The 17606-nt window shown below is 47.1% G+C and overlaps 1 protein-coding gene across 29 annotated transcripts in view; it reads right to left on the bottom strand.

Annotated features, from left to right (window-relative positions):
- AOPEP (aminopeptidase O (putative)) overlaps positions 1–17606 on the bottom strand; it is a 427206-nt gene that overhangs the window by 157175 nt on the left and 252425 nt on the right. For 25 of the 29 annotated variants that reach the window (XR_015170185.1, XR_015170180.1, XR_015170178.1 and 22 more), the window contains 2 exons: positions 12123–12312; positions 7975–8081 (listed from right to left, as the gene is read on the bottom strand). The exons of 2 other annotated variants lie outside the window; for them this stretch is intronic. Coding sequence is in view for 18 of the 27 variants with exons in the window: in XM_086416943.1 (XP_086273069.1) it covers positions 7975–8081; positions 12123–12312 (297 nt within the window). In the remaining 9 variants the exon portion in view is untranslated. Of the gene's footprint in view, positions 1–7974; positions 8082–8472; positions 8551–12122; positions 12313–12828; positions 12879–17606 lie in introns of those variants that run through there. 2 more of the 29 variants (XM_086416962.1, XM_086416963.1) reach the window with 2 other exon arrangements.

Below are 17606 nucleotides of genomic sequence, written 5' to 3'. Positions count from 1 at the left end.
TTGCTCACATTCACCTACAAAGTGGAAACTGTTGTTACTATTCCCGTTCTGCCGTGAGGAGCTAAGATCAGTACGGTTGTGTACCTCTCTCAAGGTCATATAGCAAGTAGTAGAGTCAACACTGAACTCAAGTCCAGGCGTTTGGCTTCAGGGCTGACTTAACCCGATGCTACTTTTCCTGGGTTGAGAACTGAGCACTAATGAGCTCTGGAGAGTTTAGGTCTGCATCCTCAGACGATTTTTTTTTCTAAAAAGAGGCAGGGTAGACTAGGTCTTGGCCAAGAAGGCACTGGGACTGTTGCCCTTCACCTTGTTCAAGTCGTAACAAACTTCACAAAGCTCACGTATTCAACCAGTTCCTTTATTGGGTCGGTCCTTATCTAGGATCAGAGACAGCTTTACATCCTTTTATTAGAAGCTGTCTTGAAGCTGTATAGACATTTCAATCAGTTTTGAAAAACCCCAAATGACCATTTAAGAAGAGGGTCCCAAGCTCTTCAAATCTCAGGTCTGGGTTCCTGAAAGTGAAAGTGAAGTCACTCAGTCGTGTCTGACTCTTTGTGACCCCATGGACTGTAGCCCACCAAACTCCTCCGTCCATGGGATTCTCCAGGCAAGAATACTGGAGTGGGTTGCCATTTCCTTCTCCAGGGGATCTTCCTGACCCAGGGATCGAACACAGGTCTCCTGCATTGCAGGCAGAAGCTTTAACCTCTGAGCCTAAAACAGCCATCTAATTCTATCTGGCCTCTCTACACTCTCTCTCTGATTGTATGTTATCCCAAAGGCTGGGTAATCTTCCCAGAATTCCATTTTCACTATGTCATTCTTGGAACTGAAAAAAGTTTCCCACTGCCTAGACGATCACATGCAAACTCTTGAATTTGGCATCAAAGGAACTCTATTACTCAGCCTGGTCCACCTTCAGTCTCATAGGTTCTTAACAGTTCTCCTAGTCAGGAAACCCATTTCTCACTTAATGGTTATGTCCACAATCAATTCACTGTTTATGCCTGCCAGGCTTTGCTCATTGAGCTCCTTTCCCTTCACTGCTTTACTAGCGTCAATGCAATTCTCTCTTACCCTCCAAGCTCAAGCCTCACGTCTTCTGAATGGCCCTTTCTAAATAAGCTTACAAATATTAAACTCTTAGCTCTTTGAATTCTGAGGATGCAGCCTAGAATTTGTCTATCTACTCTCTTGTGAACAATATTTCAACTTTGAATAATTACAAAGAAACTCAGACAGAGATCATGTTGTCTACAACATTCACTTCTTCAGCATTTATCAAGCACCCGGCATTTAGTATTCTTGCCTGGAGAACCCCTATGGACAGAAGAGCCCAGCGGGCTACAGGGAGAAAGAAAGAAGAAAAATGAAGATGTTAGTTGCTCAGTTGTGTCTGACTCCTGCGATCCCATGGACTGTAGCCCACCAAGCTCCTCTGTCCATGGGGATTCTCCAGGCAAGAATACTAGAGTAGGTAACCATTCCCTTCACCAGGGGATCTTCCCAACCCAGGGATGGAACCTGGGTCTCCAGCATTGCAGGCAGATTCTTTACCATCTGAGCCACCAGGGAGGGATGGTGTCATATGGACAGTTCAGCATTCACATCTGATCTTTAAGAGAGAGTTGGAGGTTTGGGAGCCTGCAGCACAGATGACAGGTGTGGCCAGCTGTGCCCATGCCTCACTCATATCCCATGGGACCCTTCATCATTTGTGTTCACGTAAGCTCTTGGCATGTTCTCTGTGACTCTTTGTCAGATGTGACCCTCAGGTTGCCTGAGCCTATTTCGCCTGTGAACACAAGAACCAGAAGCACCTGGAATGTGTTTCTCTCTCAGCAATGATGACAGGTGCTGGAACATTTACACTCTGGGCTCCTTGCCCCTGATGGGGACCACTCTGAAGCTGACCCACACTGCCTCCAGAGCATTCCTGTATAACCTGACTTGATATCATGGCACCCGGCTTGGCCATCAATTCTCCCTTCCATTTTCCCCTTCTGAGACTTCTTCCTAACAAATCTCTTTGACAACAACTTCATCTGCTTCGGAGGAACCCCCACTAAGAGAAAGTGTTTAAATGAAACCACTCCAGGAGGATGAGCAGTCGGGAGGGGGTCCCCTAGGGAAGGCCAACTCTAAGTACAGGAAGATGAAGACTGTGAAGGAGATGGAAGGGGGACGGCAGAGGGGACCAAGGAGAACCAGAAGAGGGGCAGCCATGAAAGTCAGGTGATAGAAATTTCCAGAAGGAAAGAGTTATTAACAGTACCAAACCAAGCAGAGGAGCCTAATAGGGTAAGATTAAGAGGAGAGGAGCCTAATGAGTTAAGCCTAATAAGGTAAACTATGTTTACAGAATCTGGTGATCATAAGGGCACCGGGCCCTTAGGAACAATTTTCCCTAGACTTGTGACCCAGTTCATGTCCAAAGTGACGGGAACTTCTTCCATGGTATGCCAATCTTCCTTCGCATCTCCCTTATAGGCAGAGGGGTCTAAAGCTTACTCATATATGTAGCTCTGTGATATGCATCAAGGCATATTCATTTCTAGTTCTGTTTCTGGAACCAGGCATTTCTCTTTAGCTGTACTGAGACTGTCAGGATGGCACTCAGACATCTGAGAGGTCAGGATAGACATGGATGCTGATGTGCTTACAGAATCAAAGGCTGGTGGCTTCAGTCTTTCCTTTGGGGCAGGAGCAAGAGAAGGAAGGGAGGGTGGGGAAGGTCTGGAATAGATACCAAAGGCAACACAGAAGGGAGCTGCCCAAGGAGGAGCGAAGGGATTTATTTGTGCCCGCAGGACCAGTGAAGACTGAAAGAAGAATTCCGAGGAGTGTTCAGGCTCAGGGTGGAGGAGCAGTGGTGAAGACTGACGCTCTGGGCTGGAGTTTTTCCATGAGAAAGGCTTGTGTGGCTGTGGATGGACACGTTCCCACACGTGGGTGGGAAAAGATTGCTGTGTTCTTGAAGGATTAGAAATAAGAATTTTGAGAAAAACTTTAAAGGTGAAGACTTCATGCATACTAGAGAAGGTTTACACATAGGCTTTTAAGGGAAAAATGGAAAGCAGTGCTTAGGTACTGTGCAAATTCAAAGGACTCGTGTCGGGAACATTCCATTTTGGCCATAGATAGAGTTACAGACTTGAAGGGTTTCCTCTTATTATGGGATGTCTTTGTAATGGGGCGGGGGGAGCAGCGAGGGATTCACGAAGAAGATAGGAAAAGAGCTCACATTTCTCTAGAACCATATCAACTGTGGAGGCAGTAGCTAGAAAGAGCCACGTCAGACTCTGGGCTTGTCAGCACCTCTTCAACGTGATATATTTTAAGGTTTTCTCAGCACGAGCTTGACTTTTAACAATGAATCCAGAAAAGGGGGGAAGTGATAATAAATCATAAACAATAAAAACCAACAGAGATTTCTTCTGACCCTGCCACCAGAGCTCTTCCATCCTGCTGGCCAGTCATGGTACGCTAACTGAAAGCACTTGGAAGAGGCCGGATGTAGCTATACCCTGGAGACCAGAGGCACGGGAGCCTTTCAGAAGGCACCTTGCTTATCAAGAGTCATGGCTGCTACACTGGACAAGGGAGGGGCTTTTAGGCCAGGGGTTGGGGAAAGGAATAGGACAGAGTAAAGCGGTGGCTCCAGGCAGGGGAGAGTGGAACGGCAGTAAGATCGGGCTTTGCAGGCTGAACGGTTCTGCCCGGGGTGGTGGAGAGGTGAGGGAGGGTCTGGAGACAGCCACTGGGGTCTCGTCTATGGGAAAGGCATTTTAATAATTAACAAATGAGAAAAGGCATGGAGCCAGTAGTAATGTGACCCTAGCCTTTTGAAACTGTGCCTGCAGGCACGTTACAGGCTCCCCAGCCAGTGAAGGCTGAGAGAGCTAGGAAAACACAAGGAACCAAATAAAACTTACCACTAGGTCGATTTAAGACACATTTGATGAGAGCTGTAATTCAACATTGGGAATATGGAAGGTACAAATGGAACAGGTCTTATACATGACTGAAATTAGCAAGTCAGAGACAAACATAATTTTAATTTTTCTCTTCTCACTTTGTTAATACTCCTTTAATATCATCAACACAATACTGAATTTGCTGTTTCCCTATATTGACTGAAATCATCAGACACACTCATGTGTAAAAACACAAAGATGCTTTGGTCCAAGAAGTCTTTTTTCAACACAACCTTCATGTCCTTCCACAGTTCAAGATGCCTGGAGTTTTCTTTCTTTCTTTCTTTTTTTTTTTTTTCTTTTTACTACAACTAAATGCTATATCGAGTTCTTCAGAGTCAAGGAGATAGGGTAGGGAAAAAAGGATTATTTCAACCCCCACTCTGCTCTTAATCAGCTATATGATGTTGGACACCGTAACCAGTCTTTCAAAACCATGAGTCACCTAAGTGAAGATGTGAAATAGCCAGCAGGAGAGGTGAGGAAGGACCACCAGTGAAGCAGAAGGTAATCAAGGAGACTGTGACACAGAAGCCAAGAGAAGAAAGTGTTTTTAGAAAGAGTGGTCAACCATGTTGAAAGTTGTTGCAAAGATAAGTTGAAGCTTCTGTTGCATCTGGCAACGTGAAACCAAGACTTCTAAATTGTTCTTGGTCCATTATTTCAAGACCATGGGGTATCTTAAAAGAAAGGGGAAAAAGATAGCATCTTTGATTATCATTTTATGAGACTTCTTTCCCAAGGTCTTATTTGTGTATTAAAACAAAAATCTGAGAATAAATTTTTACAACCCTGGTTTTTCCTTCCACTTTCTGTCATTCTAGGTTCTCTGTGCCCATTTAAGGGAGAATTCTAAGGGATGGGAGTAAACTGAACTGAGACTATACAATTCAGGGCAGGTTCAGAAACATTTCCTCTTCATTGTAAGTGCATCTGATAACAATATTTTCCATACTGATGCGCAACAATCTTTCAAATGCACTCATTTCATGGTTAGCCTAAATTTAGGCAAACACAATTTCTGAATACAAAGAAAAACAAATGCCATAATAAGCCTTCTAGCACAAGGGTCTAAAAATAGTGTATTCCTTCTCCCAGCTCCACACACAAAGGAAAAGCTCTTGGACGTCAGAAGTTCCATGAACCCCTGAGACAAGGCTCTCTGCATGTGTGTACTGACTTCCCAGTGGACATCTGGCTGTTTATATGTTGGGAACACATTGCGTCAACTAACTTTAGCTATAATATCCTTACCCACTCGGATGGTCTGTGGTCATTCAGAACTGGAAGCATCGAAGGGACTTAAGAGACTTGGAAAGCGGGGAAACTGAGTCTTGAGAGCCTTGAGTCTTGGCGGGATTGGTGAAGTTACACAGCTCGTACACCAGTCTGTTCCTGCATCAGCCGCCTTAAAACTCCCAGACCCTCACCTTGCTCCCCTCCCAGCACAACTCCTCTCACAAAGCCCAGACTCTGCTTCCTGACCTCCCATTCACTCTCTACCCACTTCAATCTGACTCCCTTTTCCACAACTCATGAATAAATGCATGCATGTCAAGGTCACCAACATCTTTCATGTGATCCAAACAAAGGTCACTTCTCTCCATCCCTTTTACAAACCCCTCAGCAACATCTGACACCCCACTTCACCTTCTTGACTCATCTTCTTTCCTGGGTTCTATGACTCCTGGCCTCTGGGTTTTCTCTACATTGATTTCCCCAGTTTCTCTGCTGACTCCTCATCTTCCTCCCAACCTCTTCTCTTACTTTTTTTTCCTACCTGCTGATTTCAATGGGCTCAGAATTTTAAGTATCCATAGGGTGAATGTTTCAGTCTCTCCACTGAGCTCCTGACTTGTAAACCCCACTGCATTCTCCATACTGAATGTCTATTTGGCACATCAAACTTAACAACACGCAAGACCAAAATCTTTATTCTTCCCTCCAAAGCCTGCTCCTCCCAAAGTCTTTACCATCTCACCAAATGGCATCACCATCTGTCTACCCAGCTGCTCAAGTCAAAAGCCTAGAAGTCATTCTGGACATTTTCATTTTCCTTTTCTCCATATTCAATAGACCAAAGACCTGCCGCTTCCACTGCCAAAGCATGTCTTAAACAGGTCTGCTTCCTGAGTCTACCCCACCGCCACCAGGACCGCTAGTGTGAACTACTGCAGCCTTCGAACCCTTCTCTTTGCTTTTCATCTGCTGCCTGCAGTCCATGCCACACAGTGGCCAGGGAAGCAGTGTAAAAACACCAGACAGTCTTATGGACTCTGTGGGAGAGGGAGAGGGTGGGAAGATTTGGGAGAATGGCAATGAAACATGTAAAATATCATGTAGGAAACGAGTTGCCAGTCCAGGTTCGATGCATGATGCTGGATGCTTGGGGCTGGTGCACTGGGATGGCCCAGAGGGATGGTATGGGGAGGGAGGAGGGAGGAGGGTTCGGGATGGGGAACACATGTATACCTGTGGCGGATTCATTTTGATATTTGGCAAAACTAATACAATTATGTAAAGTTTAAAAATAAAATAAAATTAGAGGAAAAAAAAAAAAAAAACACCAGACAGATCAGATCCTCTGTCCGTAAGGCCCTGGAGCAACTCAGGACAAGGCCGGATGATTCAGCTCCCACCCGCCTCTCCCGACCTTCCAACCGAACCACCACCTTCCTTTCTTCCTCAATCCCAGCATGCCAGGCCCTTTCCTGCCTCCAGGCCTTGGTGCTCCTCCAAGAGGCACTCCCCACCCTCCCTACTATAAATCTCCGGGTTCCTGTCACATCAGCTTCTTACTGCCTGTAACCAGCTGTGCACACACGAGGGTCTCTGCTAAGTGAAACTTCCGAGAGAGCGGGGACCCTATCCACAGCGGCCATGGGTGTCACCATTCTGGCAGCTGAGGGAAAGGATGCTCATAGTGGCACTGGGTGGGGAGGGCAGGCTCCTGGCTCCTAAACAATGGATGAGTCAGCTGACGCCTGCGGTTAGTGTGCGAGGGAAGACACCTCCCTGGGAAGAGCGGCCACACCCAGCGCTGCTGCACAAAAGCACTGGCCAGCCTCCCCGGGGTCAGGCTGGACTCGGCATTTCCCTCAGACCCCGGCCTTAGTGTGCAGTCACTGCAGAGGGGGGTTTTATTTAAAAACAAGTGGCAACAGAACTGGTCCAGGCAGGCTTCTATCCAGGTGGTAGACTGGCCCTGGGGGCTGCCATCTAAAATAAGGGGTGATCCCTGGATGGCCGCCTTCCCACCTGTCTGACTGCAGATTCCAAAGGCTTGGCTCCAGTCAACAGGGGGGCAGGAGGAAAGCTTCTGTTGCCATAGTAACCACAGTGCTCCTGGGGCCTAGGCTCAAGGTTTCAGATAAACAACTATTTAGAGAAGTGAAGAAAAAGAGAGGAGAGAAACCAAAAAAAAATGGTGAAATGGCGAGAAGTAATCCTACAAGTGCTGCAAGACACGCTCTGAAAATAAAACCAGGGAGCCAAGAGTAGAATCCTCCCCCAGCACGGGAGTGGCCTCCTGCCGGGGACCCAGCCGGAACAAAAGGCCCCATTGACACAAACATCTGTTACTACTAAACACTTAGGAATCAGTATTTTCCTAAAGGCTTTTTTTTTTTTTCTTTTCTCCTTTTGGCTTTAAAGGGTTACTGTCTGCCAGGCTACCAGACCCTCACCTTCTCCAAGTCCATGGTCACCGTGTAAAGTGACTATTAAAACTTCAAATGAAGAATCTGATCCGGGAAATGGCCCTTTTTTTCCTTAACACAGACACCAGGAAAATGTCAGAAGGCAAATCCAAACCCACGCCCTGAAAGACTTAAAATGTTAACAGTCACATCCCTGGGAGGATGAGTAATCTAGCCCAATTTAATTTAAAAAGGAAACCCAGCAGATTTAAGAGATGGCCTGGATGTGCCTTGAAGGGAAGCAGGAGCGTGACAGGGAGGACGGGAAGGTGACAGGATCATGGGGGCTTTACCTCAACACCTGCATTTCCTCCGGGGAGTTCTGCACCTCGTCCTGGAGGCGACGCCAGCGTAGGCAAGCCCTCAGCTCCTGCTGCTCCCGGGCCTCGTGGGGGGCCAGCTGCTTGGAGCACAGACGCACAAACACACATGCACAAAACAGTCACTGTTGTCCTCTGCAGAGTCAGAGCCGCCCAATGGAGCGGCGGGCTTTGTTTCAGGGGGGATGGCACAGACAGCCCGCACTGTGCCTTGTGCCCCACAGGGAAAGTCCGAGGGCCAAAGAGGTCTTTTAGGTCCTCAAACGAAGAACCAGCCCTCCCTCCCGTGCTGCCTGTTTGGGAGGTGCTCCCTGTCCAACAGCCTCCCTCTCCCCCCCCCCCGACTCCCGCCCCGTCCGTCCTGCCCTGGAGAGAGCAGACCTCCCTAGGGGCCGGTTTCCACTCTGATTCCATCCAGCCCTTTCTTGCCTTGTCTTTTCGCACAGGGTGGGAAAGGTCCCCTCCATTTACCTCCTATTTTTTCCCAGCCCCCGGTTTTGTTAAGGGCTGTTTACAGTGGAGCTAATGTAACCCAGATGACTCTGTTTGCATATAACCAGGAAGAGCCCAATGCCTAGACTCCCTCTCGGGCGGGAAGGCCATCACCCCTGCCCTACTGGGCAGAACTGGCTGCTGTCATCCGTGTGCTCACAAGGCCCCTCGGCTTTAAATGCCACAGTGGGGGGTAGGTGGGGTGGGAGGCAGGACATCCACTGGGGAGCGAACTGTCAGTGTCTACAGGCATTCCTGGAAACTAACAGATATTTACTGAGTCTCTGCTAGGCCCTGGGGACATAATGGACACAACTATGAACTTGAGGAGTCCAGGGAGACAGATGAGAATGTTAACCACTGGAGTCCAGTGATGGTAGGGGTTGAAGAAGGACCCCAGAGCCCCCGGACAACCAGGGTGTTCGGAAGGTTTTCCTGTGGAGGACATGGGGTTTGGTCCTCAGGGAAGGCAGGAGTCAGCCAGGAGAGGAGAAATTTCAGGAAGAGGGGAAGCATGTACAAAGCTCATGGGGCCTGGAAAGAGTGTGAAATGTTTTAAAAATGGGGAAGGTTAGGGTTGGCCAGGGTGCAGGTTGCCATTCAGGGAGAGACAGAAGTGCCAAGTAGCTAGCAGTGGTGACATGATCAACAAAATTTGTGTGTCCTGTTGTTATGGACTGAATTGTGTTCCCCCAGCAGAAACCCTATGTTGAAGACCTAGTCACTGGTGTGACTGTTTGGAGATAGGGGCCTCTAAGGAGGTAATTAAGGTTAAACGAGTTCAAAAGGATGAGGCCCTAATCCAAAAGGGTTGGTGTCTTTGTAAGAAGAGGAAGAGACACTGAAACTCTCTCTCTGGGCCGTGTGACAACATAATGAGAAGATGGCCCTCATCAAGCCAGGGAAGAGAGGCCTCACCTGAAACCAAGCCTGTCAGCACCTTGATCTTGAACTTCCCAGCTTGTTTAAGTCTCCTGGTCTGTGGTACTTTGTTATGGCAGCCTGAGCTGACTAAGACGCCTGTCAAGAAGTCTAGACTTTCTCCAAGTCGATGACAAGTTATATAACTCAACTTGCCACTAATTCAATTCACTTCTCTCTATGGAATCCCACTGAGAGGAGTGGAGGTTTCTATCTCCTTGTTCAGAGGTCCCACACTCCCCTTTGCTGTACTTGATAACGTGTGGCCCTGCAAAGTACAGTCTCCTGGGCAGAAAAGTAACATTGCACCCTCATGCCTTGTTCAGTGATGAAGTAACCTGTTGATCGGGAGAGTCCCCTGAGGCTACCCACCCTTTGCTGCCCTGAGGAGCACTTTTCTCTGGCTGAGGCGGCTTGGCAGGGACCACCAGCAGCTCAGTCTTATTCAACCTTCAAGGAAGGGATCAGAGCAAGGGATGAACCCTGGAAATGTTTCCAAACTTTGTGCTGATTCCAGAATGGACACTTTGCTTCAGGGGGTGTCTGTGTTTTCACATACTGACGATTTACTGCATGTACCTTAAAGGATGATGAGGTGGACTGCCCCCTATTCCAGGTTAAGGGTAAAGGAGGGACAGAGAAACTTTAACCCCTATTTTCCCTTTGAGGCTCATAAGAAGTCATCTCCTCCAAGAAGGTTTTCTGGATTTTCTCATATCTAGCCTCTTTCACCTTTGAACTCCCACCTGATTAGTGTTTACCTCTCTTTTCTAACTTATTTTCTTCTTCCTTCCACTATATGCTTTCCTTATCTTCAACATTAGACTCTGACCTTTTTCAAAGCAGCGTTGTGGACTTAGCCTTTTTTCTCTGTGAATCTCGCAGAGAATGGACACATGGAAGGTTTATAGCTGTGAGATGCAGCCGGGCCAGCTTTGTGCCTCTATCAGTACCGATAGATGCAGGGCAGAGCAGAGGCAGGACCCAAGCAGAGAGATTCCAGGAGGTAGAGGCAAGAGGAAGGATAAAGGGGGACTGCTCTTTGGGGATTCAGGACATAAAGGGCAGAGAGATGGTCATCAGACACCTGACATACACTCATGATTACCAGAATAGCACAAATCTGACTGTCTCAGATGGAAGCACCTCAGGGGAGAGATGGTGAGAGAGGCACATTTACATTAAACCTATTCAATCCTTGCTGAATGCCTACTCCATGCAAGGTGGTGGCAAAAACAAAGATGACGAAAACAAGAAGGACAACTGGTATTTCTTGCACACACTCCATGTGTCAGGCACGGTGCTAATAAGCTCATTCACACACCACCCCTTCCACTCTGCAAGGTTAAGCATTTTATAAATGAGGAAACTAAGCCTCAGGGAGGTGACTTAACCTCCTGACACTCACAAAGCTGGTAAGCAGCAAAGCTGGGATTCCAACCCGGGTCCTACTTCAAACCCAGCCTTTCTGCTCAAGAATCTGCCATGGGACCTCTCCTCACAGGATTCTGTGTGGAGGGGTACACAGCTATGCACACTGCTAGCTCAGTAGCCAAGGTGGGAAAGCGGGGTGGGAGGATGAGCAGGGCACTGTGCCACTGTGAAAGAGGTTATCGCCTACTCATGAGGATAGGAGGAAGAAGAAACAAGTGAGAAAAAAGAGGTAAGTACAACTACTGTGGAAACTCAAAGTTTCTAGAAGAGCATTACTGAACTGTGAATGAGATGAAGAGTCTGGGCTATCAAAGGAAGGTGACCTTGAGCTGGCTAGTGAAAGATATACAGGATTTCAACAGGCAGAAAGAACTTGAACAAAATCATGCAGATGTGTACAAACTTGTGAATCTCAGAATTCAAATAGTCCAGTATGCAGAGATGGTAGGGGAAAAGATGTGACCAGATATTAGGAATTGGAAAACAAGCAGGAAGCAGGTTAGCTGCCACAGCTTCCTTATTGCTGGTGGCTAATTCTTTAAAGTTGAGCTTGTAAACTAGGAGTGTGTTGAGCAGGTCTGGCCTCGGTGTGTATTTGGTCTGCATATTTTTCACACTGATAAATTTCACATAAAAATCCAGAGTCATAGTTTCTTTTAAAACACTAGAAGTCCAGGCTCTATTGAGCCCTCCTTTCAACATGACAGCAGTTGGTCAGAACTGAGGGGAAGCGGCCGGTGTACCACAGTCATCCTCGTTCCCTAATCTGCAACATCCGCTGCTTCATTCCTCATTACTTGCAGCAGACACCTAAGATCATGACTCTGGATTTAAAATTTCATCTCATCACTTATCAAAGCAGAACACGGTCGATGTCAACACAACCACAACCCCAAAGGAGTGCTCGAGTATGCCGCAGCACCACCTGTTCTGCAAGTCTTTGCTCAAATGTCTCCTCATCAGAGACCTTCTCCGATAAGCACCTTCTAAACCAGCACTTCCTCCACCCCTCTCTATCTGGCTTCATTTTCTTGACAGTACTCATCCCTGCAAGTTGCAGATGCTGTCGTTTACCTACCTGGTCTCCCTGTCATCACTAGATCGCGAACCTCAGTGAACCCCACGGGGAGCAAGGTCTCTCCTCTCATTTACAAAGCAAACAGAACAAGTGCCGAGGTGCATAATGAGCACTCAATACCTATCTGTTGAATGAGCGAAAGACTCAGTTGAACTTGACTCTGGGTACTGAAATGCTTAGTGCACTTGAAACTTACCTGCTGTGCCTTGGCCCAGAATACATCTTCCAAGTGAGTGGCGAACCCTTCACTCAGCCACTCCTCCGTCCAGTCTCGAGCCCCAATCGCCAGGCCAAACCAGGCGTGAGCAATTTCATGGCAGAGACGGGTCCCACAGAGCTGGCTCATTCCAGTCAAGGTGCTCTGAGAGAGGAAGACGATGTGTGGGCTGTGGATAATGGGGGAGAAAACACACAAGAGTCTTGTCGGGGCCTGTCGTCATGGCCGCCCCCTGGGGCAGCTTTCTCAGCCCTGCCAGCCTGTTATTATCATGTGCATGCTAGATCACGACCGATAGGCTCGCAGCTTAGATGCTTTTAGAAATAAATAAAGTGGCAGTTTGCGTTCCTGGCAGCGGTTCAGGCTGCCGTTTCTGCCAAGCAGTTGTCTCCGTCATCAAAAGGCTATTACCTGTAATAAGTAACCTGCGCCGAGCTTTACACGGAAGAAATTACAAGGCTGTGGAAGCATTTACCCTGAAATCTGGACTGTAAAAGAAGAGCAGGTGTGGGAACGTGAAGCCCATGCTGTCAAGACAGTGATCAAAGAAGACCCTTCAGCCAAAAATCCGAGTAGCTTACAGACAAAGTGAGAAGTCACGCAGAAGGACAGGAAAAGCCGACAAGAATGGAACCAAACATTTTCTCTTTCAGGCCAGGGCTGGTTACAGAGGTAACAAACTCACAGGTGCCATGGATGGGTGAGGTTTCAAGAGACTCTGATAAAGGCTGAATCTCTGTAAGGCTGAGATTTTCAAAGGTATCTTTTCCTATCTACAGATGCTTGTAATTCACATGCCACAATGATAGGCAGAGAGAGAGAAGGAAGTTAACTCACTCAGGTGTGCAAATGGCCCCAGGGCTGGCACCAGCCAGGGAGATTTATTAATATCTAATCTCATTTCCCATACTTTGCTTTAAAACCCCAAACACCATGATTAGAGCTGCACTGATGAAACGGCAGGAAGGGAGGCTGAAGAGAGAAGAGGTAAAGGGAGTGCCTCCTGTGCTTCGGTATTTCTCATTTATCCAGGACTTGTTTACAGTCTTATGAATGAAGAACTTGCTTTGAAAAAAAAACAAACAAACCCCTCCTCCATCAATTGAACACAAGCAGTTGTGAAACCTTCCAAATTAAGAAACTGTACACACTGGTTCCTTCCTTTAAAAGCCATGCATTTGCCATCATGTGGGCTCTGCACAAGCCAGAACTGCTTGCAGATTTGTCCTCCGCCCCCACGGCCACCAGTAGAGAAAACCCCACCTGTATTTCCCTTGCACAACATCACCCATTCAGCTCAGGGAGCTCAACTGAAATCACGGCAGTCATGTGTGCCAAAACAGACAGCTTTCATGTGAAATAATAACAGGGCAAGCACGCAAATGAGAAAGTGTTTGCCAGGATCTCAGCAGAGTCCACCAGAAACTCCGGGAAATAAAAGTGTAGCTGGGACATTTAGGATACAAGGGTGCAATGCAGCAGGCGCCAACAGTATTTCAGAGCACTAACTCAGAGAAAAAAAAAAAAAAAAGGAAGGCAGGGAGGAACGCAGGAAGCAAAGAGAGAAGGGTGAGAGAGAGGGAGGAGGGTGGGGGGGAACCAAGAGGCACAGGAGCTAAACTTCCTCTTCCTGAGAAAGTCGCCCATGGAGAAGACAAACTGCGAAACCTGGCATTTTCAAGTAAATGACCCTTTGCTCTGGCATGTGCAGTGCTACAAAGAAAAGCCACAGAAATGTACCAAGTAAATAACATTCCAGACATACTGCTGGCAGCACTTCACCCTTTTGGCTAAAACAAAACAGAAGTAACTTCAGGCTTTGTAAACAGGCTCAAAGACAAGCCTGCATTGGAAAGGTCTGCTGGCCAGAGACCCAGACGGTGCACGCAGAGTTACAGACATGGTGTGGCTGAGCTGACCCCTCGGCCCAGGAGGGGTACACACGTTGATGACTGTGAAATTGCAGACTGTTCATGAGGAAAAAGCCTGCGCTGTCCACAGCGACCTGCTGGCTGCTTTGTCCCAGTGTGGAAGTTGATCCAGGCCCTTTTATGCAAATATCAAAGTCTGAGAGGGCTGAAGGAATGCACAAAGCAGCTGTGTGGGGGTGGCATTTCATTTTCCTGTCCTGTAATTTTTCCCCTTCAACAGTCTTCGTTGTCTCCACCAGACCCGGTATTTTGGAGATACACCCTGGCCTTGGTTGGGCTCAGGACAGACCCAGACATTGCTGGAACGGTGCCTGAATTCCCATTCCCTGTCCTCAATACTCTCTTCCTAGCCAGGGAGAAATGTGTTTCCTACTGTCTTCTGAGAAAACCGAAGCTTAAACTTCCTTCTAGATGGGAAGGGTGTGCGTTTCGCTTGATACAAATGACCCTATTATCAGTGGAAAACATGACCTTCTCCCTGAAAAGCAATTTTCCAGTTTGAGAACCAGACCCCAAATTCTCCTGCAGCGGAGTTTTCTGTCTAAGGTTGGGTTTTACCTATGGATCATACCTCCCTATAAAGAAAATGGCTTCTTTCTTAAACTAAATAAAAACACAGAGTGAGGTTTTGATAATCTTTCTCACGGGTTGTTAACAAAATCCTGACATAAAAGGATCAATAGAATTTTTTTTCAAGTTAAGGAGAATTTACTCCTCTCCTTTTGAACTTAAATGTCAGGATTTTTAAAGGTAACTAGAATTTTTAAACTGCTTTTTTTTCAACAATGAATGAAGAACAGTATAATGCTCAAACTCACTTCAAGGAGTAATATTAAATATTCCTCTACCAACAGATAATCTCTTTCACACCCTCCTTCAAAGTAGAATGAATGTTTAGAATTTTCTACTCAAACCTTTCACTTGATTTATAAGTTTCACCCCTGGGCTCCTCACATTTTCCCAAGTTGTCAGAATTGTATTCATGGTCCTAGTCAGTCAGCCGGGCATCAGTCTTCACTCTGACAAGCTCCATTTGAAAACGGGTTTTCTTTTTTCTTTTTTCCCTTGAAAGGGCCTGTGTCAACTGCCTCTACAAATGCCAAATTGTTGATTCATCATCATTACAGAGGATGGAAGATAATCACTTCAGTGACATCTTCATCCTAAAAATGGTTCTTTTTAAAAATGTTTTTCAAAATCAGAGTTGATCATTTTTCCCAAATAAGAAATGGGTGGGAAAGGAATATTTTCAACTGTCACAAAGCACAATCCCTCTTATTTGTATTCTCCGTCATAAATTCTCACTGCAAGTGATCTTGGGGCCAGCGGGGAGAGCAGGGGGCGGGGCAGGGCAGGGCAGGGGCGGGGCAGAGCAGGGGGGCGGGCAGGGCCCCAGCGGGACGCGTGTGCTCCTTCCTTCCCGGGAGACCACCAGCGGGGCTGCCTCCCGACAAAGGCCACGTCGTATTGTCTGTCTGCTGCCTCCCCCCTCAAGTTTAAAAATATCGTTTCTGGTCTAAACAGTTTCTCAGGACTGTTTCTAAAAGCTCCCTCCTCACGCAGATTAGAAGGCCGTGTCCGTTAATTTAAAACACGCTTCTAGCAGAGGAGGAAGGAGTGCCTTCATTACTCTCAGGAGCCGCTCCAGTCCTTCGGGAGGAATTCAATTTGGAGAGGAAATGGAGAATTTCATCAGATCTTAAGCAGGGGCTGGTGTGTGATTTATTTCTGCTTTGTCCAGGGAGACGTGACCGGCGTGGCCCACCTTGCGGCTCAGGGAGAGGTGCAGCACCGCGGCCCCAGCGGGTTAGAGCAGGCTGCAGGCCTACCGAGAGGACAGGAAATTGCTTCTGGTTAGGGACAAGAAGAACCCCAGGGCACCCCACCATTATCCTGGAGCAGATCCAACACGCCTTAGGGGGAGCAGATTCACTTTTTATACAGGTCCTTGGGAAGTTCGTCCAGGAAACAGACACATACTCACCAAGCTTGAACTTATGGGTTCAAAGTTTCTCACAGTCTCAACATGTGGAGCCCAACATTCCATTCCAGAGAGGAAACAAAAATCAAGAAAGAAGGGAACCCTGAGTACTTCCAGAGTTAAACTGGATAGTTTTAAAAGGACCTCATGATTATGTGAAAGCAACTTTTGCTTGCATGACTTAATTAGTTGCAAATATAATCCAGATAACTGAAAGGTTAAAGATTCGGAATGCTTCCCAGGTGGCTCAGTGGTAAAGAATCTGACTGCCAATGCAGGAGACACAGAAGATATGGGTTCTATCCCTGGGTTTGGAAGATTCCCCTGGAGTATTCTTGCCTGGGAAACTTGATGGACAGAGGAGCCTGGTGGACTACAGTCCATGGGGTCACAAAGAGCTGGACACAATTGAGCATGCATACGGGAGAAGGCAATGGCACCCCACTCCAGTACTCTTGCCTGGAAAATCCCATGGACAGAGGAGCCTAGTGGGCTGCAGTCCGTCCGTGGGGTCGCTAAGAGTCGGACACGACTGAGTGACTTCACTTTCACTTTTCACTTTCATGCATTGGAGAAGGAAATGACAACCCACTCCAGTGTTCTTGCCTGGAGAATCCCAGGGACAGGGGAGCCTTGGTGGGCTGCCATCTATGGGGTCGCACAGAGTCGGACACGACTGAAGCGACTTAGCAGCAGCAGCAGCAGCAGAGTATGCATACAGACTCAGAGTAAGTAGCTTGGGGCAATGTAAAAGGGAGGACAAATAGGAGTTACCCATCCCTTGGTAACATTTCATGCAAAAATGGGCACAATAAAGGACAGAAATGGTATGGACCTAACAGAAGTAGAAGATATTAAGAAGTGGCAAGAATACACAGAACTGTACAAAAAAGATCTTCATGACCTAGGTAACACGGTGGTGTGATCACTCACCTAGAGGCAGACATCCTGGAATGTGAAGTCAAGTGGGCCTTAGGAAGCATCACTATGAACAAAGCTAGTGGAGGTGATGGAATTCCAGTTAAGCTATTTCAAATCCTAAAAGATGATGCTGTGAAAGAGCTGCACTCAATATGTCAGCAAATTTGGAAAACTCAGCAGTGGTCACAGGACTGGAAAAGGTCAGTTTTCATTCCAATCCCAAAGAAAGGCAATGCCAAAGAATGCTCAGACTACCGCACAGTTGCACTCATCTCACACGTTAGTGAAGTAATGCTCAAAATTCTCCAAGCCAGGCTTCAACAGTACGTGAACCGTGAACTTCCAGATGTTCAAGCTGAAGTTAGAAAGGGCAGAGGAACCAGAGATCAAATTGCCGACATCCCTTGGATCAACGAAAAAGCAAGAGAGTTCCAGAAAAACACCTACTTCTTCTTTATTGACAATGCTAAAGCCTTTGTGTGGATCACAACAAGCTGTGGAAAATTCTTCAAGAGATGGAAATACCAGACCACCTTACCTGTCTCCTGAGAAATCTGTATGCAGGTCAAGAAGCAACAGTTAGAACCAGACATGAAACAACAGACTGGGTCCAAATTGGGAAAGGAGTAT

The sequence above is a fragment of the Bos grunniens genome, chromosome 8, assembly GCF_055505025.1.
Source record: "Bos grunniens cultivar Pamir isolate PY7600 chromosome 8, Bosgru_T2T1.0, whole genome shotgun sequence".
NCBI classification, from domain to species: Eukaryota; Metazoa; Chordata; class Mammalia; order Artiodactyla; family Bovidae; genus Bos; species Bos grunniens.
This window is presented reverse-complemented; position numbering and strand designations above follow the sequence as displayed.